Source organism: Myotis myotis, unplaced genomic scaffold (genome assembly GCF_014108235.1).
Source record: "Myotis myotis isolate mMyoMyo1 unplaced genomic scaffold, mMyoMyo1.p scaffold_m19_p_3, whole genome shotgun sequence".
Classification (NCBI taxonomy): domain Eukaryota; kingdom Metazoa; phylum Chordata; class Mammalia; order Chiroptera; family Vespertilionidae; genus Myotis; species Myotis myotis.
Genome location: NW_023416335.1, coordinates 164,198,349 through 164,225,860, shown reverse-complemented (window position 1 = coordinate 164,225,860; position 27,512 = coordinate 164,198,349). Strand labels below are relative to the sequence as shown.

General features: G+C 44.1%; 1 protein-coding gene and 3 pseudogenes across 1 annotated transcript; 2 read left to right on the top strand and 2 right to left on the bottom strand.

Moving 5' to 3' along the window:
- Window positions 1-12,854: 12,854 nt before the first annotated feature.
- LOC118651447 lies at window positions 12,855-15,310 on the top strand (annotated as a pseudogene).
- Window positions 15,311-15,492: 182 nt separating this feature from the next.
- Window positions 15,493-16,184, bottom strand: LOC118651192 (general transcription factor 3C polypeptide 6-like). The gene is given in 1 exon segment (XM_036300107.1): window positions 15,493-16,184. A coding segment is annotated over 1 exon segment (651 nt). The 3' UTR covers window positions 15,493-15,533.
- Window positions 16,185-20,824: 4,640 nt separating this feature from the next.
- Window positions 20,825-21,307, top strand: LOC118649621 (annotated as a pseudogene).
- Window positions 21,308-22,302: 995 nt separating this feature from the next.
- On the bottom strand, window positions 22,303-23,841 carry LOC118651871 (annotated as a pseudogene).
- Window positions 23,842-27,512: the final 3,671 nt, after the last annotated feature.

Genomic DNA, 27,512 nt, shown 5'->3' with positions numbered 1-27,512 from the left:
CTTTGTTAAATGGCATTTAAATATATAAAATAAATATCAAAAATATAAGTCTTTGTTTTACTATGGTTGCAAATATCAAAAAATTTCTATATGTGACACGGCACCAGAGTTAAGTTAGGGTTTTTCAAAATGCTGTCACGCCGAGCTCAAAAGGTTCGCCATCACTGGGCTAGGCCTTTCAGTGATCCCTCCAGGCTGCAAGGCTGAACATTGGGTTGGAGGGCCCTCAGTGTCCATCTCTGGCTCTCTTACCGTTTCTGTTCTCTCTCTCTCTCTCTCTCTCTCTCTCTCTCTCTCTCTCTCTCTCTCTCGTTTGTTGCACTGAAGCTGTTCAGTCAACCCTCAGTTCTTCAAAGGGACTTGCTCTGTCTGTAGCTGTAAATTCAATGTGTTCATGGGAGGAGGTGCTCAGGGTCTTCCTAGGCCACTATCTTGGACTGGAAGCCCCGGATGTTGTCAAATTCTTGATTGATTTGAAAGTACAGCCAGTAGAATTGCTTGACAGTTTGAATGTGGAAGGCGAATAAAAGAAAACCCCCCAGAGCAACTGGGAGGTGGAGTTTTCATTAACTGAAATGAAGAAAGATTGTGGGAAGAGTAGATTTGATGAAGGAGAGACGGAAAAATAAAATCAGGAACAGGTTTTTGGCCATGTTGAGTTTGATTTGCTGAGTGGACATCCAAGTAAAGGTAACCACTAGGTAATTGGATATGTATGAGACTGAAAATCTAGGCAATATCAATTTGGAAATCAGCATATTGATGCTTTTTAAAGCTGGTAAATTCTACTTTTTTTAAGTCAGTCTGAATTGGGTTTCTATTGTTTACAACCAAAAAATGGAGTCCTTGTCTCTCTAGACCAGCAGTTCTCAACCTGTGAGTCACGACCCCTTTGGGGGTCAAACGACCCTTTCACAGGGGTCGCCTAAGACCATCGGAAAACACATATATAATTACATATTGGTTTTGTGATTAATCACTATGCTTTAATTATGTTCAATTTGTAACAATGAAAATACACCCTGCATATCAGATATTTACATTACGATTCATAACAGTAGCAAAATTACAGTTATGAAGTAGCAACGAAAATAATTTTATGGTTGGGGGTCACCACAACATGAGGAACTGTATTAAAGGGTCGCGGCATTAGGAAGGTTGAGAACCACTGTTCTAGACCATTTGAAACTCTCTCCCAAGAAGCTCAGCCTCTACCAATTAGTTGGACAAACCAGCCAACTCACATCTTAACTCCTTTTCCTATCACTCCACACACTTTCCCAGCTACAGTAGCAGCCTCTTCTAGGGCAGAGGAGTTATAACACAACTGAATACTTCTACTAGGCAAAAAATGTAAATTCATAAGGGGAAATAATTCATCGTTCATTTATTATGGATGCTCAAGGAACATCTAGCAGAAAGGAGAGCTTTGGTAAGACAGTAAACAGCAGTGTGTTCACCATTGTGTGGTCTCTCAGTCCCAAATCTTTTGTTTTTCATTTTGTTTGACCACCAGATTTACATACTCTATTGTCTTCTGGAGTCTGCTAGATTACCTTTCATTGTTAACTCTCTGCTCACGCATCTTCAAAGCTTTCTTTTTTTTTTTTTTTAATATATTTTTATTGATTAAGATATTACATATGTGTCCTTGTCCCCACGTTACCCTCTACCCCCCACGCCCCCCACCCCCGCTCATGCCCTCACCCCCGCGTTGTCCATGTCCATTGGTTAGGCCTATATGCTTGCATATAAGTCCTTTGGTTGATCTTTCCCCCTTACCCCCACCCTCCCCTACCTTCCCTCCAAGTCCCGACAGTCCAATCAATGCCTCTCCGTCTCTGGATCAGTCCTTGTTCATCAGCTTATGTTGTTCATTATATTCCACAAATGAGTGAGATCCTGTGGTATTTATCCGCTCTCAAGTTCCATCCATGCTGTGGCAAATGGTAAGAGTTCCTTTTTCTTCTTCCTCTTCTTAAAGAATACCTTTCAGCATTTCATATAATGCTGGTTTGGTGGTGATGAACTCCTTTAGCTTTTTCTTATCCGTGAAGCTCTTTATCTGACCTTCTATTCTGAATGATAGCTTTGCTGGATAAAGTAATCTTGGTTGCAGGTTCTTGCTATTCATCACTTTGAATATTTCTTGCCAGCTCTCTTCTGGCCTGCATGGTTTCTGTTGAGAAATCAGCTGACAGTCGTATGGGTACTCCCTTGTAGGTAACTGACTGTCTTTCTCTTGCTGCTTTTAAGATTCTCTCTTTATCTTTTGCTCTTGGCATTTTAATTATGATGTGTCTTGGTGTGGTCCTCCTTGGATTCCTTTTGTTTGGGGTTCTCTGCGCTTCCTGGACTTGTAAGTTCATTTCTTTCACCAGGTAGGGGAAGTTTTCTGTCATTATTTCTTCAAAAAGGTTTTCAATATCTTGCCCTCTCTCTCCTTCTGGTACCCCTATAATTCTGATGTTGGTACGCTTGAAGTTGTCCCAGAGGTTCCTTACACTATCTTCATATTTTTGGAATCTCTTTTCTTTTTTCTTTTTCGGTTGGGTATTTTTTGTTTCTTTGTATTTCAAATCTTTGACTTGATTCTTGGGATCCTCTTTTCTGCTGCTGGATCTCTGTAAATTATTCTTTATTTCAGTCAGTGTATGCTTAATTTCTAGTTGGTCCTTTTTCATGTCCTCCATGGTCTCCCTATATTTATTGAGGGATTCATTAAATTTATCGGCGGTTTCCATAAAATTCTTGAAAAACCTTATAACCGTGGCCTTAAACTCTATATCCAATCGTTTGCTTTCCTCCATTTCTGCCATTTGTGACCTGTTTCTTTGTCTCCGCATTTTGGTTGCTTCCCTGTGTTGATAGAGTGGCTTTGTGTGCTAGGTGTCCTGTAGGGCCCAGTAGCTCAGCCTCCCCAGTTACCTGAGGTGGACACTCTTGGTGCACCCCCTCGTGGGCTTTGTGCACAGTCTTGTTGTAGCTATGCCTTGGTTGTTGTAGGATCACTGGGAGGAATTGACCTCCAGGGCAATTGGCAGCGAGAATCAGCTGCCCTGATGATGCTCAGCTGTGTAGCAATGCAAGCCGCTGTGGGGCCTGGGCCTTCTCTTGGAAGTTCTGAGTCTATCTGGCCCGGCTGCGGTTAGGTAATTACAGGTTGCAAATGGCTGGGGCAAAAGCTTTCTTACTTTATATAGGATAACACCAAAACTTGACCTGGTATTCAATGGTCTATATCAGTGGTTCTCAACCTTCCTAATGCCGCGACCCTTTAATACAGTTCCTCATGTTGTGGTGACCCCCAACCATAAAATTATTTTCGTTGCTACTTCATAACTGTAATTTTGCTACTGTTATGAATCGTAATGTAAATATCTGATATGCAGGATGTATTTTCATTGTTACAAATTGAACATAATTAAAGCATAGTGATTAATCACAAAAACAATATGTAATTATGTGTTTTCCGATGGTCTTAGTGAAGTATGGTAGCAATCATCTCAGGTAGAAACTGTAGTTTAACTCTAACCCTGCTGTTTGGTTTCTGTACTTATTTGCTTGCTAAAATAATAGAAAAGTTATTTTGATTGTCTGAATTATATAAATCATCCCATTCAATTAAATACCCTATTGATTGTAATGTGAATATCCCATTGGTTGTGGTCCTAATGATCTTAGAAAGCACATTCTTCTGTACCTGGGAAGGACAGCACAATTATCCCAAGGTCAGAGAGCTCCAGATAACATGTCCCTGTTGACTTAGTAGTCCCAAGACCCAAGGGCTCTAGTTAATGTGTTCCTGTCAATTCAGTGATCCAGAGACCCAAAACTATAATTTAGATAACATGCTTAAGTAAAACTGCTTCAGCTTCTGTAAACTGCTTTTTTTTTTTTTGCAAACCAGGTTCCTCATTCCAAACCTTGGGATGTAATCAATACCTTTGTGATCTTTGCCGATATAAATCTGGTGTTGGGGCTGGGGTGGGCACTATGAGGTTTGGGAGAGTGAAATGCCCCCTCATAGTCCCAGATTTGCAATAAATGTGACTCTTTAATTCAACTACTTGAGGCGTCCTTGTATGATTCGCGGGGTACATTACAACATTAGGAGACTCCTGTGAAAGGGTCGTTCCACCCCCAAAGGGGTTGCAACCTACAGGTTGAGAACCGCTGGTCTATATCATCTCTAAACTTCAAGTGCCTCTTTAGTCTACTTTTCCTCTTACCTGGCTCAAATATTTCATGAACATTTTGCTTCAGCTGAAAAAGTCCATATCCAAACATTAATTGTGCATTCTTATATTTTCAGCTTTGCTCCTAGGGGTAGACAGAATGAATAATGGCTCTCCAAAGAGCCCTGGTACTAATCTCCAGAACCTGTGAAGATGCTATTTTACATGGCAAAAGGAACTTTGCAGATGTGATAGGAAGATCATCCTGGGTCAACCAATGAGTTCAATATAATCACAAGGGTTCTTTTAGGAGGGAGGCAGAAGGGTCAGAATGAGAGAAGGAGACGTGACTACAGATGTAGAGGTCAGAATAATGCAGGACCACAAGCCAAGGAATGCAGCATCCTCTAGAAACTGGAAAAGGCAAGGAAACAAATTCTCCCCTAGAGCTTCTAGAAGGAACACAGCCCTGCTGACACTTTAATTTTAGCCTTATAAGACCTATTTTCAGGTCTCTAACCTATAGAATTATAAAATAATAAGTGTGTTGTTTTAAACCACCAAGTTTGTGGTACTTTATTAGAGGAGCAATAGGAAATGAATACGCTTCTGCTGTGTCCCTGATCTGGATTTCTGTTTTCTTTAACACAGCCTATTCAAATCCCATCCAGGCTCGTATAATCTAGGTTGTTGGGGTTTGGTTTTTTTTTGTTTTTGGTTTTTTTTTTTTAATATATTTTATTGATTTTTCACAGAGAGGAAGGGAGAGAGATAGAGAGTCAGAAACATAGATGAGAGAGAAACATCCATCAGCTGCCTCCTGCACATCTCCCACTGGGGATATGCCCACAACCCAAGTACATGCCCTTGACCGGAATCGAACCTGGGACCCTTCAGTCCGCAGGCCGATGCTCTATCCACTGAGCCAAACCGGTTTCGGCTGTTGGGGGGTTTTTTAATATATATTTTTATTGATTTCAGAGAGGAAAGGAGAGGGAGAGAGAGATAGAAACATCAATTATGAGAGTGAACCATTGATCAGCTGCCTCCTGCACACCCTCGACTGGGGATCAAGCCCGCAACCTGGCATGTGCCCTTGGCCAGAATTGAACCTGGGACCCTTCAGTCTACAGGCTGACACTCTATCCACTGAGCCAAACCAGGTAGGGCACTATAATCTAGTTTTTAACAAAATGGAACAAACACTTATTGGATGCTTATCATGTGCAAAGCATCTGGCTAGATTATAGTAGATAAGGAATCCTATATAATAAAAGCATAGTATGCAACCGGGAGTTTGTCCAGGAGTTCGACCATGGGGAAGGGCCAGCTGGGGGAAGGGAGGGAGTACTGGCCAGCAGCTGGCAGCCACTAGTGACCCTACCAGTGCACTAATTTTGTGCACTGAGTCTCTAATGCAAGATATAAAGATGAATAAGAGATCCCCTAATTTTAAAAGAGCTTACAGTATGGAGCCAGGGGTAAGGTAGAAAAATGAAGGAGGAGTATGGACCAAGTTTGAAGGCACTAGATTGGATCATCTATATATATATATATATATATATATATATATATATATATATATCCCTAATATGCAAATAGACCAAACGGTGGAACAACCAAACAACTAAACAACCAGTTGATATGACATGCGTTGACCAGCAGGGGGCATGCATGGAATATGGCGGGTGTTGGCAGCAGGAGGCAGAGTGCGAAACATGGCGGGCATCTGCTGTGGTGGGATGGTGGAGCAGGTGAGCGGAGGCACCAGACCAAGGCGGCCGCCAGTTGCTATCATCAGAGTGAGTCTCTGGTGCTTACTGAAAATTCTTTGCTCCCATATGCTGTGGTCCTGCCCAGCGCTTGCACCTGCTGCCTGCGCCGGCCCCACTCGCACCCACTGCTGGCACCGGAGCCATGGCTCACACCCGCTGCCAGTGCCTAGCGCTGGCCCTATTCGCTCAGCACCATCAGCAGGTGTGAGTGGTGGCTGCCAGTCCCGATCACCCCTGAGGGCTTCTCCACCTCCCTCTGCTCCTGAGGGGCAATCAGGGCGGGAGCTGCTGCTTGCACCCACTGTTGGCGCCAGCCCCAATTGCTCTGTGCCCTCAGCGGGTGCAAGCGGGGCCCAGTGCCACCAGTGCATGGGACCGGCTGTGGCGGGAGAAGGACTGCCGGCAGACAGCAGACCAGGGTCCGCAGTGAGAGGGGCCAGGCAGGGGCGCAGAGGATAGGCCGAGACCCGCCCCTGTGCCCACCACAGCCTCATGGCCCACAGTTCCTTTCAAGGTGCACAAATATGTGCATTGGGCCCCTAGTTGTGTTATATTTGTGGGTACCAGCTTTTAAAACCCATCCTGGAGTTCTCCTAGATTTACATGATTATGATCTTATTTTTTTTATTTTTCATTTAGAACTTGATTCAACAACATTTACTGAGTCTATTACATGCAAGACGCTGTGCCAGGTACCATGAAGAATTCCCAGATACATAACTCGTGGTTTCTCTGCTGCCTTTTATTGTTTAATTTTTTTGTGTATGTCCTGTCTGGACTGTGGGATTTTTGTTTGTTTGTTTAATACATATGTATCCAGTACCTCCTTTGTTTCAGGTACAAAGGAAGATTCAACGATGAATAGGTATCTTATTTTTCAGGTGCTCACAATTTAGTAGGAAAGACTCTCAAAATAATGTTTACAAAACAGTGTGATAAGTGTTGTAACAGAGGGGTGTACAAAGTGCTGCTGAGAGAACTGAGGATGGAGCTGTAAACGAAGCTCCAGGAGGTTAGACAACACCTGAGCCAAGGCTGAAAGATGAATAGATGTGCCAGAGAAACGAGTGAGACAGTGAGAAGAGAAGGTGATAGAAGGAGGGGTGGTCAGGAAGGGGGAAAGGCATTTTGAGTAGGAGGAACAGCACAGGCCAAAATGGAGAATTGTGAAAGAGCATGGAATGCCTGAGCAACGGTAAGAATTTCAGTAAGGCTAAAGCATAGAGTGGTAGTGAAAGGACCACTAGAACAATGCTAGAAAGGCAGGTCAAATCAAGTTCAAGAGGAGTCTGGTGCTCAGCTGAGAAATTTGCCTTTTATGCAGTAAACTAGAGGCCTGGTGCACGAAATTCGTGCATGGGGGGGATGTCCCTCAGCCCAGCCTGCACCCTCTCTAATCTGGGACCCCTCGGGGGATGTCCAACTGCCAATTTAGGCCTGATCCTGTCGGGCCTACACCAGCAGTTGGACATCCCTCTCACAATCTGGGACCTCTGGTTCCTAACCGCTCACCTGCCTGCCTGCCTGATTGCCCCTAACTGCTTCTGCCTGCCAGCCTGATCGCCCCCTAATCGCTCCCCTGCCAGACTAATTGAAGCCCAATTGCCCTTCCCTGCCGGCCTGATTGCCCACAATTGCCCTCCCCTGCCACGACCTGCCTCCTCCACCGGGACCTGCCTCCTCCACGCGAGGCGGCAGAGACGCCGGGACCAGCCTCTGCTGTGCGTGCAGCCATCCTGTGACGGCCATCTTGTGGTGATGTGAGGGCATGATGACCACCTAGGCCAGTGATGGCGAACCTATGACACACGTGTCAGAGGTGACACGCAAACTCATTTTTTTTTGGTTGATTTTTCTTTGTTAAATGGCATTTAAATATATAAAATAAATATCAAAAATATAAGTCTTTGTTTTACTATGGTTGCAAATATCAAAAAATTTCTATATGTGACACGGCACCAGAGTTAAGTTAGGGTTTTTCAAAATGCTGACACGCCGAGCTCAAAAGGTTTGCCATCACTGACCTAGGCTATTATTAGTATAGATAGTTCTGTGTCCTACACAGTTTTTAACTAAACTCTTTGGAAAGATTCCTTTAGCACCACTTGAGAATACAGAAAGGTCTGCAGAGATGATATGGAGAAGATAAGGGCCTGAACCAAATCAGGCATGGAGGATAAAAAGAAGTAATGTTTGGGGAGAATGCCCCTGACCAGTGTTTCTCAGTGGTTAGAGCATCGGCCCATGCACCAAAGGGTTGCAGGTTTGATTCCTGGTCAAGGGCACATACCTGAGTTGCAACCAATCAATGTGTCTTGCTCACCTCGATGTCTCTCTCCCTTTCTCTCTCTCCCTCCCTCCCTCGGTCCCACTTTTCCTAAAAAGTAATGGGAAAAATTTCCTCTGGTGAGGATTAGCAAAAAAAAAAAAAAAAAAAAAAAAAAAAAGACAGAAAAGGTTGGGGAATGATTACATTAGTCTGCTAGAGCTGCCATAATAAAATACCACAGACTGGGTGTCTTAAACAACAGAAATTTATTTTGTCACCATCCTGGAGGTTAAAAGTCCAAGCTTAAGGTCCCATCAGGATTGGTTTCTGGTGAGACCTCTTTTTGTGTCCTCATCTGTCCTTTCCTTTTTGCACAGCCTGAGAAAGAGGACTCTCGTGTCTCTTCCTCTTTTTTTTTGCTTTGTTAAGTGGCATTTATTTATTTATTTTTATTTATTTTTTATTAAATCTTTATTGTTCAGATTATTACATTTGTTCCTCTCCCCCCCCCATATCTCCCCTCCACCCAGTTCCCACCCCACCCTCTGCCCTTACCCCCCCCCCCACTGTCCTCATCCATAGGTGCACGATTTTTGTCCAGTCTCTTCCCGCATCTCCCACACCTCTTTCCCCCCCAAGAATAGTTAGTCCATTCCCTTTCTATGTCCCTGATTCTATTATAATCAACAGTTCATTCTGTTCATCAGAGTATTTATTCACTTGATTCTTAGATTCACTTGTTGATAGATGCGTATTTGTTGTTCATAATTTGTATCTTTACCTTTTTCTTCTTCTTCCTCTTCTTAAAGGATACCTTTCAGCATTTCATATAATACTGGTTTGGTGGTGATGAACTCCTTTAACTTGTCCTTATCTGTGAAGCTCTTTATCTGGCCTTCAATTCTGAATGATAGCTTTGCTGGATAAAGTAATCTTGGTTGTAGGTTCTTGGCATTCATCACTTTGAATATTTCTTGCCACTCCCTTCTGGCCTGCAAAGTTTCTGTTGAGAAATCAGCTGACAGTCTTATGGGTATTCCCTTGTAGGTAACTGAGTTTCTTTCTCTTGCTGCTTTTAAGATTCTCTCTTTGTCTTTTGCTCTTGGCATTTTAATTATGATGTGTCTTGGTGTGGTCCTCTTTGGATTCCTTTTGTTTGGGGTTCTCTGAGCTTCCTGGAGTTGTAAGTCTAATTCTTTCACCAGGAAGGGGAAGTTTTCTGTCATTATTTCTTCAAATAGGTTTTCAATATCTTGCTCTCTCTCATCTTCTGGCACCCCTATAATTCTGATGTTGGTACGCTTGAAGCTATCCCAGAGGCTCCTTACACTATCTTCGTATTTTCGGATTCTTTTTTCATTTTGCTTTTCCAGTTGGGTGTTTTTTGCTTCTTCGCATTTCAAATCTTTGCCTTGATTCTTGCGCTCCTCTGGTCTGCTGTTGAGAGTCTGTATAATATTCTTTATTTCAGTCCGTGTATGCTTAATTTCTAGTTGGTTCTTTATCACAACATCGAGGGTCTCATTAGATTTCTTGTAGATCTCAATAAGTTTATTGGAGGCTTCTAGACAGTTCTTGAGAGACCTTAAAAGTGTGGTTCTGAACTCAATATCCTCCATTGACAATTTTGTCCTGTTTCTTTGTCTCCGCATTTTTAATGCTTTCTTGGTGCACCTCCTAGTGGTCTTTGTGCGCAGTCTTGTTGTAGTTAAGCCTTGATTGTTGTAGTTAATACTAGGGGGATTTGGCCTCCAGGCCAACTGGCTGTGAGAATCAGCTGTGTCTGCAGTGGGAAAACTTCTGTCCTCTGGGGAGGTGCTAATCTAGCCTTTGCCTGAGGCTATCCGGCAAATGGCTCTGTGCAGGGTTTGGGCGGGGCGGGTTGCACGGGATCAACAGGGCAGGTGGAGGGAGCAGTTATGGCTGCTCTCAGTCCCGTCCCCAGAGGCTCTGCCTCTCAGAGTCCCAGCAACCGCTGCAAACCTCGGAGAGAAAGCTGCCCTCGAGTTCTGACCGATGCCAGACAGTCCCGCTTCTCCCGTTTGAGACTGGGTCCCTAGAGACTCGCCCAGAACTGGAGCTCAGAATCTGAGACTGCCTCCTGATTGAAAACGACAACCGCGCCCTCAGCCGCCAGCCCGCCTCGCGCACCTCCGCACCTTTGTATTTTCTGCACTGCGCCTCCTCTGAGTCTCTGTATGCTGTTCTCTTTCCTTCTAGTTGAAGAATTTCCCCTCAGCCAGCCTTCCTGTGGTTCTGGGTGATGTCCGTTCCGTCTTTTAGTTGTATTTTTGAAGTGGTTGTTCGAGGCAGCAAACTCCGGTGTTTACCTATGCCGCCATCTTGGTTTCTCCTCTCTTCCTCTTTAAAAAAAATTTTTTTATTGACTTCAGAGAGGAAGAGAGAGGGAGAGAGACAGAAACATCAATGATGAGAGAGAATCACCAATCTGCTGTCGTTTGCACAACCCCCAGCAGACAAGTGCCCTAACCAGGAATCACACTGTGACCTCCTGGTTCATAGGTCTGCACTCAATCACTGAGCATATCCATTGGGCTCTTCCTCTTCTTACAAGACCATCAGTCCTATCAGATTATGGCTCCACATTATGACTCCCTTTGTCCGTAGTTACTTTCTTCAAGGCCCTATCACCAAATACAGTCACACTGAGTGTTAGGGCTTCAATATATGAACCTGGGAAGGACACACTTCAGTCTATAACAGAAATATATACCTTAGATAGAATCAACAAGACCTATTAAGATAATAGTGACTAGTATTTTTGTAGTACTTTATAATTTACAACTTTTTGTTTTTAACATCCATTATCTGATTTGACCTTTACACTGTAGGAGGGAGGTATTATCCGTATCCTCATTATATAAATGAGTAAACAGACTAGAAGTTAAATAATATGTCCAAGTCTATATGCTAGTAAGTGCTAACCCTGACACTAAACCTGGCCTAGGCCTTGTAATCCCATGCCATTCTGACTCTCTTATGATAAGTGAGGGCATGAAGACTGAAAAGTTGAGGCTGGCTTGAGGATGCCTTACCTTTAGTCTCTAGGGAAGCCCAGAATCTCTCTTAGGTCAACTGCTGCCACCTCCTTATTCAAAACACTTTTAAACTTCTGCCTCACTTTCCCCCGTTAGCTCCTACTTTATCCTTAACCCCCCCCTCCTCTAATGTCTTTAGAAACACACACCTGCTCCTTCCTTCACTTTCCTGAGAAGGTGTGGGGGAGAAATGGGAACACAGATATTTAAAAGTTTTGCTTAACAGATTATAGGTAGAAGGATCATCCCCTTCCTCATTGCTGACTAATTCCTACTCATCCATTGAAAAAACAAACAAAAAACAAAACAGCTCACAAGTCACCTCTTTCATGATTTCTCCAAATTTGATTGAGATCTTGTCTGTGAGCACACAGAGTCCCAACATACCATGATATCATCAGATTGTGTAAGCACCTTCAGGGCAAGTTGCTATTCCAAGTATCTAACAATAGGATCCACTTCATGTCTGTTATATGCTCATTAAACAAATAAATTATTTCATACATTGTCACATCCTTCCCACACGGTGAGAGACCTTTTATTCTTTATCATTCTTCCCAGATACAATCTCCTATCACTCAGGGATCAATGCAGGAAACAAAAACCCCTCCAAGAAGTTTAAGGATACAAGGACATAAAGGCTTACAAAGTAAATTTGAAAGTCTGGAGGGGCCCTCTGGGCTGAAATTCCAGAAATGACCTCCAGAACATGTGAGGAGTGCTCTGCCAGGGAAGCTGTTACCTCTGCCACAGTCAGGAGGGTGGGGCAGCTGGAAGTCTCCACTGATGACTGGGCTTAAGAGCAAGTAGCTACAACTCTGATCCAGGGATCTTGAAACTATGATCAGGACATTGCCGTGGCTACGCTCTGATGCAATCACCTCTCAATATTTGCAAAGCTAGAGACATCATTGGATCACTGCTATAAACATATGTCACATCTCCATGACCTTGCTTGCCAGGAGGAATAGCTAAAGTAGTGTATAATGGTTTTTGTCTCACTTCTGCCTTCTAAATCTCATCCAAGTACATCTGACTGACTGCAAGGTATTCTGAGAAATATAATCCTTAGCTTTCCAGCCTCTGCAGAATATGTGCTGAATGCTAATTAACCATATCTGCCACTCTGCATGTCTGAAATCTACCCAATGTCTTATCATCTGCAACTGGGTCTCTTCCTCCTTCCCCACCCTCTTGCTCAGTGCCCTGGTGGCTAGTTTAGTCTTTGGTCTTGTTCCCATTAGTCTAATTCTTCAGACTACAGTTTGCCCTTTTCTGTTACCTGGGTGAGGCAAATTTCTTACCTATGATTCCACAGTTCTTTAAAAGAAACAAACTGATGTGTGGGACTTCATCAAAATTAAAAGCTAATGCTCTTTGAAAGGCATTGTTAAGAGAACTAAAAACAAGACCATCACCCTCCGATCACCCGATAGCAGGACCGGCCCCTTGCCCAGGCCTGACGCCTCCGCCAGTGGTGTCAGGCCTGGGCAGGGGACCCCCATCTCCCCCCATCACCGGCTCTGCCCCCTGTCCCTATTATCTGAAGGGACAGTTCATCTATATTCAGAAACTCAGCCAAAGAGCAAAAATGTTGATCCAGTAAACAAGGTTAAAAAAAAAAACTACACTCTGCAAATAAAGGAAAGAAAACAAATTCCAAGTATAAAGTTGAAATACTCTGATATACCAACTGCCAATGATGTTGCCATTCCAGAGGATTTCTCAGACTTTTCTCTTGCAAAAACAGTTAGCAAAATTGAAGGGCAACTGGAAGAAGAAGGCCTACCTGATTATATAGATGATGATATATTTTGTGGTGCTAGTAAAGACATTGGAACAGAAGCACAGATCAGATTTCTGAAGGCCAAACTCCGTGTTATGCAGCAGGAATTGGATAATGTTGTATGTGAATGCAATAGAAAGGAGGATGAAATTCAGGATTTAAAGTCTCAAGTAAAAAAATTTTGAGGAAGATTGTGTAAGACAGCAACGAACAATTAATTTGCAACAGTCTTAAACAGAAAAATATAAAACTCTTTTTGAAGAAGCAAACAAAAAATGTGATGGATTACAGCAACAGCTGTCTTCAGTAGAAAGGGAATTAGAAAATAAAAGAAGACTACAGGAGAACCAAGATGGCGGCATAGGTACAGACCTGTGTATGCTGCCTCCCACAACAACATTGAAAATACCAACTATAAGACAAAACAGCTATCATTCAGAACCATGGGAAAGCTGGCCCAGTGGAAGTTCTACAACTGGAAGGAAAGAAATAAGAGCATTGAGAATGAGTATGATATGCAGAGGCACCAAGAACAGAGGTACGGAGTCGCGGGCCAGGAGGGCTGCAACTGGATGCGCGTTTTTTTTTTTCCAATCAAAAGGGGTTACAAACTCTCGAATCCAATGAGCTTGTTTGGGGCGAGATTCTGAGGTCCCAGACCCCAGAACCCCTACGGGGAGAGGCGGACGGCCTCGCAGTGGGTTGGAAAGCGAAGGTGTCTTTCTCGTGGAGCTGCTCGCCGGTACTCGGGGACATGGAGACGCGGAGACGCGGAGTCACGGAGAGGCAAGGATTCGTGGAGACGCCATTGCTGTTTGCTCCGCCTTGGTGATTCCCTGAGACCCCGCCCTACTCAATTTACATCACCGCCCAAGCTGTGCCAGTGGCACAAAAGGAACCAACATTCGCTTTGCAGCTTAACCCAACAAACTGCAGATTTCAACTCCTCCCACCCATAAGGGACACACTCAAGAAGCAGAATCAGGTTTGGAGGAAGCCGAAACCGGACCCGGCTGGGCCGGCAACATGGAACCGCTGTACCAGCAAACGCACAAACAGGTCCACCAGATGCAGTCTCACATGGGACACTGGGAGACGGCAGACAAGCAGTCTGTGCACTTAGTAGAAAACAAAATCCAAGCAAACATACCAGAAATTCAGCCAGCAAGAATGCCTGGAGATTTTGTCCAGCAAGGAGCCGCCCAACAAAAGACAGAATGACAAACTTCGTGTTGCTGAGATGGCCCCCATGAGGTTGAAATGGCCCCGGTGGCGTTGAAGTGGCCCCGGTGGGGTTGAGACGGCCCTGGTAAGGTTGAGACGGCTCCCATGAGGCTGAGGTGGCCCCCGTGAGGCCGAGACAGCCCCGGTGAGGTTGAAACGGCCCCTGTGAGGTTGAAACGGCCCTGGTGAGGCTGAAACGACCCCGGTGAGGCTGAAACGACCCTGGTAAGGCTGAAACGACCCTGGTGAGGCTGAAACGACCCCGGTGAGGTTGAAACGGTCCTGGTGGGGTTAAGACGGCCCCGGTGGGGTTGAAGCGCCCCGGTGAAGTTGAGACGGCCCATGTGATGTTGAGACGGTCCCTGGGAAGCCGAGAAAAATACCACATGATCTCACTCATTTATGGATAATAAAGACCATTATAAACTGATGAACAAAAATAGATACAAAGGCAGAGCAGCATTGAACAGATTGTCAAACTACAGTGGGAATTCTGGGGAGGGTTGGGGTGGTGGTAAGAGATCAACCGAAGGACTTGTATGCATGCGTATAAGAATAACCAATGGACACAAGACACTGGGGGGTAGGGGAGGCCAGGGGAAGGTCAAGGGGGGGAAAAGGGGAGACATGTGTAATACTCTTTGTAATACTTTAAGAAATAAAACAAAATTAAATTTAAAAAAAAGAAGAAGACTACAAAAACAAGCTGCCACTACTCAAAGTGCCACAGAGGTTCGCTTGAATAGAGCTCTAGAAGAAGCAGAAAAATATAAATCAGAGCTAAGTAAATTAAGACAGAATAGCAAGGATATAGCAAGTGAAGAACACAAAAAATTGAAGCATTAAAATCAGAAAACAAGAAGCTAGAAAAACAAAAAGGAGAATTAATGATAGGGTTCAAGAAACAATTAAAATTAATTGATGTTTTAAAAAGGCAGAAGATGCATATTGAAGCTTCCAAGATACTGTCTTTCACTGAAGAGGAATTTATGAAGGCACTTGACTGGGGAAATTCTTAAGTGGGGTATTTTAGTGTCTATAACTAAGTGTGTGATGGTTATACATTTTATTTAGCTTAAGTTATAATGGTTTGAATTATTTTCACTCTTAAGAAATGAGTTTATCTGAGAGAAATTCTGTTTTAAGTTCTTATTGACAAATAAAGCACTTTGGAATTCCTTTATAATTTACAACTTTTTTAATATAAAAATTTAAAAAATTCTATTTATTATTAAAAACATTTTATCTAGGAGTGATTTCTAAGGCAGCATCTTGAGTTTCCATAAACACAGAACTTTCTGTTTCAGAAGGAGTATCAATAAGAGGACCGGAATCCTCTATTTCCAAGTGCAGTGGTTTTTCCTGTTCATAGCTCAGGTTTTAATTAAATTTCATTTGAATGTTTTGCTCTTCCAACTCCAACGGTTTATCTGGGGCTGGAGCTACAACTTCTTCATCTTCATTTTCATGTAGAATGTTACAAATCATGTTGGTTCTATTGGAGAAATCATTATCCTCAGTTTGCAGCCATTCCACACCACCTATGCTTTCTTCTCCTTCCTTCTTTTCTGTCAGAAGAGTTCTTGTCATGCTGAGCTTCTTCATCGTATGGCATTTATATTTTAGCACTGTTTTACTGTTGCCTTCTGCATCCACATGTTCAACATTTTCTTCAAATGTAACACAGGTCCCAAGAGTGTCTTTATACTCTCCAGCAAATACATAGCTGTCCACTTGCAGAATGGGCCTCTCAGTGTCAATTCCCAAAATCTTGCATTTATTTTCACATTTTGAGAGAAAGTCTGAATCGATAATTCCTGACAATTCCACCAGAACCAGCTGCTCCTCCTCCCCCTCCCCGTCCCTGGGACTCCGCTCCACCACGGCGGCCATGATCCCACCCCTCCCCACGGCCTAAGTGACTGGCTGACTGTTGGACCAACTGACCGGTAGCTATGACGCGCACTGACCGCCAGGGGGCAGATGCTCAATGCAGGAGTGGAAACCACAGTCATGGAAACATGGAACAGACTGATGAATCTCAGAGGAAAGAGGGGAGAGGGAGGGCAGGAAGAGATTAACCAAAGATCTTATATGCATACTAGAGGCCCAGTGCACAAATTTGTGCACCAGAGGGGTCCCTCGGCCTGGCCTGCGAAGATCGGGCTGAAACCAGCTCTCCGACATACCCTGAGGGGTCCTGGATTGTGAGAGGGCACAGGCCAGGCCAAGGGACCCCACCAGTGCATGAATCCATGCACCGGGCCTCTAGTTAGTTATATATTTCTGCTTCACATATCACCCCCAAACTTTGAAGCTTTAAATAGCAACAAAACATTATCTTATAGTTTCTAAGAGTTAGGAGTCTGGGAGAGGCTTAGCTGGGTGCTTCTGCTTGGGGTCTCTTATAAGGTTGCAATAAAGCTATTGGCTGGGGCTCCAGTCATCTGAAGGCTTGACTGCTTAGAAGATACCTCACTCACATGGCAGTTGGCAGGATGCCTCTGTTCCTTGCTAGTTGTTGGCAAAAGGCCTCAGTTCCTCACCACAAGGTTCTTTCCATGGGGAAGCCATGTTTATCCCCATTTTGGGGGGACTACCACTGGCCTTTATAAAGTTAAGTTTAGATAAGGGCTCCAAGTCATTCCCAAGTTGCGCCCTCCAATCCCCACCCCTTCTTTTTTCTATGCTTGTCCTAGGCCAGGGGTGGGCAACCTTTTTGTGAGTGCATGCCAAAACCAGCAAAATCTCTGACTCAAAATTCTTCTGCGTGCCAACGCTAATTTTTTGAGAACATGTTACGCCTATTTGATATCTCTTAAGGTGTATGTATGTGAAGAACCTTGAAGAAATAATAAAATTCATTCGAGCAACAAAAACACAGTATATGATGATGAAAAATACATTTATTTTTTAATGTATACATGTACACTGATAGTCCGACAGAAAACTTTATGACTCCGTTTGATATTATCAGTGGGACTTTTGCTGCTGCATCACTGATGACAGAGATTTTACATCAGGTTTATATTTCGTGACCTTCAGAGATATGCACGAGCTACTACTTTCATCAGTCAGGCTACTCCTATTACGAGACTTAACAAAATTCATCACTGAGAACAAAGATTCACAAGTGTATGTGGATGAAAACATGGAGAGTAACGCTGTTGCAAAGTTTTTTAAACAGAAAAAATTTTCTGGAATGGCATTCCAAGTCCTCAATAGTTCGTTTTTGACACTTCTCTCTGGTACTCCTGTCTCTAATCGCTTTTTTTCAATGTTTTCCAAGTCAACTCTAAGGTCAATAAATTTCTGCTTCCAAATTGAGCTACTCTGAAATTCAATCAACTGCATTTCAAAGTCAGCCATGTCTATCCATGAAAACATTTGTAAGTTTAGTTCCTCCAGTTTCATGCTGTCTGGAAACCTCATGAATTTTGCTGTCTCTTCCAGTTCTCTGAATTTTGCAAATCTTGAGAAGAACTGCTCAATAGTTGACTCGATGATGTTTAAAAACAGCTTTCCCAGTTTGGCTCAGTGGATAGAGCATCGGCCTGTGGACTGAAGGGTCCCAGGTTCGATTCCGGTCAAGGGCATGTACCTTGGTTGCGGGCACATCCCCAGTGGGAGATGTGCAGGAGGCAGCTGATTGATGTTTCTCTCTCATCGATGTTTCTAACTATCTCTCTCCCTTCCTCTCTGTAAAAAACCAATAAAATATATTTAAAAAAATAATAAATAAATAAAAACAGCTTTTGAAGGCTTTGACAGTCTGTTCTGTCATCTTTTGGGAGGTCTTTGATGTGTCTCTAGAGGTTTGGGAAATATCTAAATCTCTCACCATCCACATCCCTCTTGAAGACTTCCAGTTTCTTTTCAAAAGCCTTTATGTAACCAAACATAACATCAAGTGTCTTGACAGTTCCTTGTAATTTAACATTTAAGTCATTCAAATGTTCACAAAAATCTGCAAAGAACATCAGTTTAGAAACCCACGTGGCGTCAGACAATTCTTGGTAAGAAACATGTTGGTTATTCAAGAAGAGCGTTATCTCGTTTAAGCATTCAACGAATCGTTTCAGAACCAAACCTTGGCTAAGCCGTTGAACATTGTTGTACATTTTCAGTCCTTTATACACAGATTCTACCTCATTCAGTAAAACTTGAAATTGTCTTTTATTTAAAGCCCGAGCAGAAATGTAATTAACAACTTTGGTAACTGTTTGCATCACTTCCTGCAGTTCCTTCGGGCCAGCTCTTGCACATAAAGCCGCCTCATGTATGATGCAATGAACACCTATCAGTGTATGACCAACTTCTTTCGCAAACAGATTTACAAAACCTGCCTTCTCACCAGTCATGCAGGGAGCACCACCAGTGGTGACGGACACTACTTTTGAAATGTCAGTTTGTCGAGAAGAGAATTCGTTCATAACTGCTTTACATATTTCAGCCCTGGTAGTTCGCTCAGGTAGAGTTAGAAGGGCAACCATCTCTTCACATATTTCATCACCTTTACGAAGTCGAGAAAAAATGGCCAGCCTAGATGACGATGTAATGTCTGTACTTTCATCAATACAAACAGAAAAAAATTGACACGAAGACAAATCTTTTGTTACTTGTTCAGCAGTGTTACTCGCCAACTTAAGTATCCTATCCTTAACTGTTTTCCTGCTCACGGACAAATCTTTAATGCACTGAATAATCTTTTCTTTTTCTGAGAAGTCGTCAAAAAGGAAAGGTGTACATTCTAGCCAAGCTTCTTTAATATACTCTCCATCACTGAGTGGTTTTCCATGTTAGGCAATGACTTTTGAAACCTCGAAACTAGCAGCAACTAAGTTGAAACTGGACCTACCTGGGATGAAGTTCATAAAATTATCAGCCTGTTTTTTTGTTTTGCTGAGTTCACGAGAAATTAATTCTCTTTGTTCCTCTTCGGTTTTATTGCTTATGTTCTTATGAACATTTTCAAAATGCCTTTTTACAGAAGATGTTCTGCAAACAATAGTTTCAGAACAGAAAACACATAAGGCTTTGTTGTCTTTCTTAATCACACCAAACTTTTCTGTCCAGTATTTTTGAAATTCTCTAACATCCTCTTCAGCTGAACAACATCGTTTCTTAGCTGGTGGTCCTGACATTCTGCACAATCTAGAAGGACAGAAAAATACATGAGATGATGGTATACGTGAAAAAGGTGAAAGATGAAAAGTAAAATGTCAGTAAGTGATTAATTAGCTTAATCAAACTACTGTACTGCTATTACTTTTTTAATTAAAGTAAATAGAAAGAAAAATAGTTTGCTATCCCTACAAAATGGTAAGATGGGCGCAACTTAGGGAACAGTAAAGATAAAGCATGTAAAAAATCACAAAATGAAGAACCTTTATTTATAAATCATAATACATTGTATGCATATCAGTTATTATTATTTTTATTTATAAGATTTGGTTTATGGATAACAACAAAAATGTGACAAACTAAAAATATTTCCTAAGGAAAATAACAGAATAAAGAAGAAAGCATAGACAAATACAGCATAATGTAATAGAAGTACGGTAATTATGTAACTTACTTTTCAGTGCAGACGGATACGGTGTGATGATGATGTCACCTGGTTACTGCTGTAGCGCGCATCGAGAGAAACATAGAAATTTATTCCCCTTTCGTTAGTACCAGTGGGCAAAGTGAGAGAGAAGATTTAATTTTTATAGAGTGAAATTTTGAATAAGTAGGTGAGGCGGTTGTCTTGTCAATGAAAACCCGTTGTGTCTGAGGCTGAAACCAAAACACTGGTCGGATCTAGGAAGGCAGGGAGAGTTAAGGCAGAGGCATAGAAATTGCTCTTCCCCTCTCTTGTCAATCCATGTCTATGGTCTTTAAGATAACTTGTTATGTAAAATTATTTATTTATCTAAGATGCACCTACACTGAATTTATCTGAAAAATAAAAAAGTCGATATTAAGAAAAAAATTGTAAATGAAAGATTATAAGAGAGGGTTTTTTTAAAAAATATATTTTATTGATTTTTTACAGAGAGGAAGGGAGAGAGACAGAGAGCCAGAAACATCGATGAGAGAGAAACATCGATCAGCCGCCTCCTGCACATCCCCCGCTGGGGATATGCCCGCAACCCAGGTACATGCCCTTGACCGGAACCGAACCTGGGACCCTTCAGTCCGCAGGCCGACGCTCCATCCACTGAGCCAAACCGGTTTCGGCTATAAGAGAGGGTTTTGCGTGCCAACAAAAGTTACTGGCGTGCCATGTTTGGCACGCGTGCCAGGGGTTGCCCACCCCTGCCCTAGGCTGAGGAATTCAAACTGCTTTTCATCTCTTCTTTAACTTTGCCACATCGTCCTCCCTAAACTCTGGAATTCAGAACCTGTTGCTATCTTCCCATCTTCCTCCCCACATCCTCTTATTCTCCCTTAGCCCTTAAGGTACACTGCCATTATCTTTCAAAGGTTTTATTAAAAACGCGCACACAACTTAGGGTTTTCAGGAAACATGGAAGCGGTGGTGATAGTTGGAGCCTAAGCCCTCTTGTGAGGGTCTCTTGGTGCCCTGTGAGAGAAAAGGGGGGGATGCCACTGGAATCATCTTCATTTTCGATGCAGCTATCCTTCCCTTTTCCCTTACCCTCAGTGCCAGACAATTCTATGAACTCTTCCCTCCCCCAGTCTTACCCCATTCCCAGGAAATGAAGTGTGTTCTTCACTGGTTTGCCAGTTGGTCAGGTCCCCAGCCTGAACATTTCCTATAAGACCTGGTGACTAAAGCAGTGCCAGGAAAATTACAGCCATCGCTACAAGATCTACAGCAGCTTAGTGTGTCTGGAGCCAACCGATCACCTTGTATCTTTGAGTGCCAGCTACCTCTTTGAGATCAGTGGTTTCGAGGATGGGCTGAGGAGGAGCGCCATGAATTTGTCAGGCAGCTGGAGGTCAGTGAGCCAGACTTCGTGGCAAAGTTTTATCAAGCAGTGGCTGCTACATCTGGTAAAGACTGATAGGCATTAAAACCAGAGAAGATAACCATAGTTGATGGAACCAAAGCCACAACTGTACAGTGAGAACTTCAGATGTGCCACTTAACGGTCTGGGGATGGTATCCTGATTTGCTGACTGAGCTTGCTGACTAGTATGGGCCTGGTTATTTCTTTCTATCTATCTATCTATCTATCTATCTATCTATCTATCTATCTATCTATCATCTACCTATCATCTGTCTATCCAGGTTTTACCACTTTAATAGAATACTCTAACTAGTCTGTACAAATTGAAAACAGCATCTTCAGTTACAAATGTGTCTAAGTAATAAGGCTGAGCACTCTCCAGGCCTGGTCAGTGTGGGCCCCATGAACCCGGCTGCCAGGGACCAGGGACCTCGGTCACACAACTCAGAGCCCCACACGCCAGCCACGGATAGGTCGTCACTTTGAACCCAGGGCTTTTAAGACACATGGACGTGGGGCTGAGAAATGGGAGCTAAGGAGACGTGACACTTACACACGAGGAAACGTGTGCCCCGCCCAGCCCTCCCCACGGAAGATGGGCACACAGCACTGCCCACAACCCCACCCGTCCTGGAGGCGCGCTCATGCCACCAGCTGTCAGCGGCAAGAGGGAGCTCTTTCTCGCAGTCTGCGCTCCCAGAGGAGCCGCTGCCACCTCCTCCCTGTCAAGTCCCCAGGTCTCCAGTCACAAACGTGGTTTCAGAAACCTGAGGACAAGTGACAGCACGCGCTCCGAGGCTCCCAGCACAAAGGAACAAATAAATACGAGGATGAACCACACCAGCTGACGCCTCAGCACCGCAGGTGCTACGACCCCACCCCACCCCGAGGAAAATAAGTGAGAGATGGGAGCAGAATCTCCAGTCGTCAGTCCTGGGCTCAGGGGCCTTCCCACCCAACGTGGTACCCCACGTGGTCTACTGGCCCCCCGAAAGCTGGCCTGGGGAAGTTTACTGAGCTGCACCCAAGGCCGCAGAGGGTGCCGGGATTAGATTAAACCTCCCACTTCTGAAACGCCGTTAAGTGGCCGCTGTACAGGTTAAGCAAAATAATAAGGAAAGAGGAAAAGTGAAAGTGAAAACCATGCACTCGAAAAAGGTCAGATGTGGGCGCTGCGCCCACAGGTCCTCACTGCTCACTGCTGCTTGCACGCAGAGGGCTGGTTGGGCTCCTTCTTGAGGCTCAGGTCGGCATCATCCTCTTCTTCTCCCTCCTCGTCTCCTTCTAACTCTTCCCCTTCTCCTTCCTCACCTTCTTCAAGATTGTCGTCATCCTCTATGGCCTCCCCCGTTGAAGTACCCCTTGGGACTAGCTGCTCACGGAAGAAGTGTCCAATCTCAAAGCCGGAGGCTAATGTGAACTCGGAATCTTCATCCAGTGATTCTCCATCCCCAGATGCTTTCAGCCAGCGGACTGAAGAAGTTAAAAAACAGAATCATTGGGGACTTGCTTGGTGATGGTTCTGACAGTGCCTGGACCCTTGTGTTTCCGTTTTTTCTTTAATATATTTTTATTGATTTCAGAGAGGAAGGGAGCGGGAGAGAGAGATAGCAACATCAGTGATGAAAGAGAATCATTGATTGGCTGCCTCCTGCAGGACCTCCACTGGGGATCGAGCCCACAACCTGGGCATGTGCCCTGACCAGGAATCGAACCGGTGACCTCTTGGTTCCTGGGTCGACGCTCAACCGCTGAGCTACACCTGGCTGGGCTCCGTTTTTTCTTGATCGTTTTGACTGTAACATGTTTTCCTTTCTTCCAATCAATAGTGCACCCGTCACAGTCAACTATTTCAGGGCCTTCGAAGGAGAAGGGGTCGGCCTTATCCGGCTCGGACTTCATCTTGTTGTTCGTTTTGGTCAGGACTGAATTGATGAAGTAGTCGCTGGGCTCAAAGTGGAACTTGTAATACAAAAGACATAGGCTGTCCAGGGTCTGAAAACTTCGCTTTAATATCTTGAAGATGTTTCAAGATTGGCTCATCATATTCCTGGACTAACTCGCTCAGCACATCCGCGTTTCTGAAGACGGTGAAAGAACTCCAAATCCCTCTGGAGCTGGCTCTTCGCTGTCTCGACTTCTTTTTCTGCAATGACTACTTTACTTTCCATGTCTCTAGCCAGTTTGTCCTCCTCTTCATTCTCACTGTGCCACTCCGATTCTCCATCTGTCGACTCAACGTCACCAGTGACAAGCTCCGTTCTTTTGTCAGAGAGGCTGGTACAGCGCCGCGTATGTCCTCTCCAGGTCATGGACCTCTCCATAGAACTTGGGTTCTATTGAGCACACTTCACCTGAAGTTGTTTCAATGCATTGATTCTTCTTTTTACTGCTGTAGGTAAAGACTCTATGTAGCTGCAAGGAGTGTGGGAGGCATTGTCAAGCCACTCCTCAAGGCTGCCCGAACTCGAGGGTTCTGGCATCACCGGATTGGTGAGCTTCTCTGTAGCACTTGCATCTTTAGCAGCTTCCAAGGAATCTGACGGAGCCCCATCTGAAAAGCTGTTATCTGCCATCTGAATGTTTTTATCTCCTCATGCCTCCTGTGGCAGTGGCAGCAGCCGTGGCTTTACTCGCTTCTGGGATAGCGCCCCAGGCCTGGTTATTTCCATGTTAACTGCACATTAGCTGGACTCCTAGCGTAAATGTTTTCCATCTAAGCAAATCCAGCTTAGCAATCTGCCTCTAGCTTATTTCTTTCCAGGAGATGTCAAACTCTCAAGAATTGAATGACTGCTTTTGCAACTATACCCCAAATCACCTACATATAACTCAAACCTAGTGCTGGCCCATGGGGATATAAAGTAGAACCCTCCTACTTCAGAAACAGGAGAGAAGGGCAATAAAAGGTCATGTTTTTTATATTTAGCTGGATTCAGATGTTTGGTTTCACCTCCCTTAGCAGATTTTTAGCATAATTATGTGACATCCTAACCACTAGCTTTCCTCGATGATTTAGTAAAAATTATGGAAAAATCAGAAAAGGGAGATAATTAGTTAGTCCTTCCTCCACATTGATGTGTGTTTGAATCCAAATAGCAATGACTTTTTCTGAAAGCATATGTGATATCCTTGGAGCTGCTAACAGATATTCTGTGAGTTTGTTCTACAATAATAAGAAAAAAAGTGGCATTCTTTAGAGGTTGAAGGGTATTGTGTGTGTGTTTTTGTATCAAAATAAGGAATGAATCTTCGGAACAAAACCAAACAAACAAACAAAAGATGCACACACAGCCAACCGTTATGGTTCAGTGGTTGAGACCTATGAACCAGGAGGTCACTTTTGGATTCCCAGTCAGGACACACTTTCCGGCTTGTGGGCTCATTCCCCACTAGGGGGCGTGTAGGAGGCAGCCAATCAATGATTCTCTCTCATTGTAGATGTTTCTCTCTCTTTCTCCTGCTCTCTTCCTCTCTGAAATCAATAAAAACATATTTTTTAAAAAACGTGCATACACACAACTTTACAAAATTACATTAATTATACATGCCAATTTTATAATGAAAGTTTTATAGAACAGAATTTGTCTAGTAGGTGTTAGCAGAGCCAAATACTAGACACCAAGAATTTCAATGGAGAAATGTTGGCTATTTTATTATTTTTCTAATTTTTTTTAAATCCTTACCCAAGGATATTTTTCCATTGATTTTTAGACAGAGTGGATGAGAGAGGGAAAGACAGAGAGAAGTATCAATGTGAGAGAAACACATCAATTGGTTGCCTCCTGCATGAGCCCTGACAAAGGCCCGGGCCGGATAAGAGCCTGCAACCGAGGTACGTGACCCTGACCAGAATCACTTCAGTACACAGGCTGACACTCTATCCATTGAGCCAAACCGGCTAGCCCATGTTGCCTATTTTATTAGTGGCACCATCCAGGAGAATGAGGAGCTAATGCTCAAAAACCTGAACTCTCCAGTGGTGTGTAGTTACAGATTACTATATAGGGCAAAATCACAAGACATGATGAGGTAGGGATTGGGGTCGTGCTGGGAGCTGATTGGTTGGAGATGTAATAAGGGTAATTAATAATTTCTTCAGGTCTTGAGGACAGTTCTGAGGTTTTTGCTGGCTTCCCATGCCCATTCTTATAGGAAAGTAGCCAGGGGGTTGTTTCCCCTTAGAGCACAGGATCTGAAATATAACTTAATTCAAGATGCTATCTTTAGACTACCAGAGGTCCAGACCATGTGACTATTAGTCAAGTTGAGGCTACTATCTTCTGCTGCCTGGGGGTTGCTGATTATCCAGGGGGAAAGGCTAGGTCTCAAGGGATGGATATACACTGAGTGGCCAGATTATTATGACCACCCGACGTTTGCAGGCCAATTAGCGATAATTTTGTGCTGAAGTTGCTAGAGGGCCAGACCATTATAAATAGGGAAGCAGGTTGTTTACCACGACAGTAGAAGTGATTTTTTTCTGAAGACATGGATAAACAATATATATATTAGAGGCCCAGTGCACGAAATTCATGCAGGGGGGTGGGATCTCTCAGGTCCCTCAGCCCAGCCTGGACCCTCTCCAATCCAGGACCCCTCAGGGGATGTCTGACTGCCTCTTGCAATCCAGGACCGCTGGCTCCTAACCGCTCGCCTGCCTGCCTGCCTGATTGCCCCTAACCGCCTCTGCCTCGCCCCACACCCGGGACCCAGAATTTCCTCCTCCGGCTGGCCGCAGGCATCCAGGACCCAGGCTGGCTTTGCCTGGGCCATCCGAAGCCACAGGGGACCGTGGGCAGGCAGCTTCGTCTGGGCTGCAGCCGTTGGCGCCCAGGACTGCGGGGTGGGCAGCTTGTCCTTCTCCCCGGCCGCAACCTGGCTGGTCCCCATTCCCCTCTCATGAGCTCATTTGTGCCTGGCTGGTCCCCATGCCTCTCTCCCAGTGTTGAGTGTCTGAGCAGTTAAGGCTTGAGGGCACGATGACCATTTGCATATTAGCTCTTTATTATATAGTATATATATATATTTCTAGAACTAGGATTTAAAGCTAAATTTAATCAAAGTCATGAAAACCCTCTGTTTCAAGAGACAGTATAGCTTAACAAGAGTATGGGCTTCAAAATGAGGTACCCAGAGCTCAAATTCAAGGTCAAACTGAGTTTCCTCATCTTTTTTTTTCCAAAACTGTTTTTAAATATATTTTTATTATTTCAGAAAGAAAGGGAGAGGGGGAGAGATAGAAACATCAATGGAGAACCAAGATGGCGGCATAGGTTAACGCCGGAGTTTGCTGCTTTGAACAACTACTTCAAAAGTGAAACCAAAAAAACGGAAGGGACATCACCCAGAACCACAGGAACGCTGGCTGAGTGGAAGTCCTACAACTAGGAGGAAAGAGAAACGCATACGGACACTCAGAGGAGGCGCAGTGCTGAAGTCAAATTCTGAGGTGCGGAGTGCGCGGAGCGGGCTGGCGGCAGAGGGCGCGGTTGGCGTTTTCAATCGGGAGGGAGTCGCAGACTCTGAGCTCCAGATCCGGGCGAGTCTTTAGGGACCCAGACTCAAACGGGAGAAGCGGGACTGTCTGGCTTCGGTCAGAGCAAGTGCAGCTTTCTCTCCGAGCTTTGCAGCGGGTGCTGGGACTCAGAGAGGCAGAGCCCCTGGGGACAGGACTGAGAGCCGCCATAACTGCTCTCTCCGGCCCACCCTGTTGATCCTGTGCGACCCGCCCCGCCCAAGCCCTGCACACAGGCATTTGCCGGATAGCCTCAGGCAAACGCCAGATTAGCACCTCCCTAGAGGACAGAAGTTCTCTCACTGCTGACACAGCTGATTCTCATAGCCACTTGGCCTGGAGGTCAAACCCTCCCTGGAATTAGCTACAACAATCAAGATTTAACTATAAGACTGCGAACAAAGACCACTAGGGGGTGCACCAAGGAAGCATAACAAAATGCGGAGACAAAGAAACAAGACAAAATTGTCAATGGAAGATATAGAGTTCAGAACCACACTTTTAAGGTCTCTCAAGAACTGTTTAGAAGCCGCCGATAAACTTAATGAGATCTACAAGAAAACTAATAAGACCCTCGATCTTATATTGGGGAACCAACTAGAAATTAAGCATACACGGACTGAAATAACGAATATTATACAGACTCCCGACAGCAGACCAGAGGAGCGCAAGAATCAAGTCAATGATTTGAAATGCGAGGAAGCAAAAAACACCCAACCGGAAAAGCAAAATGAAAAAAGA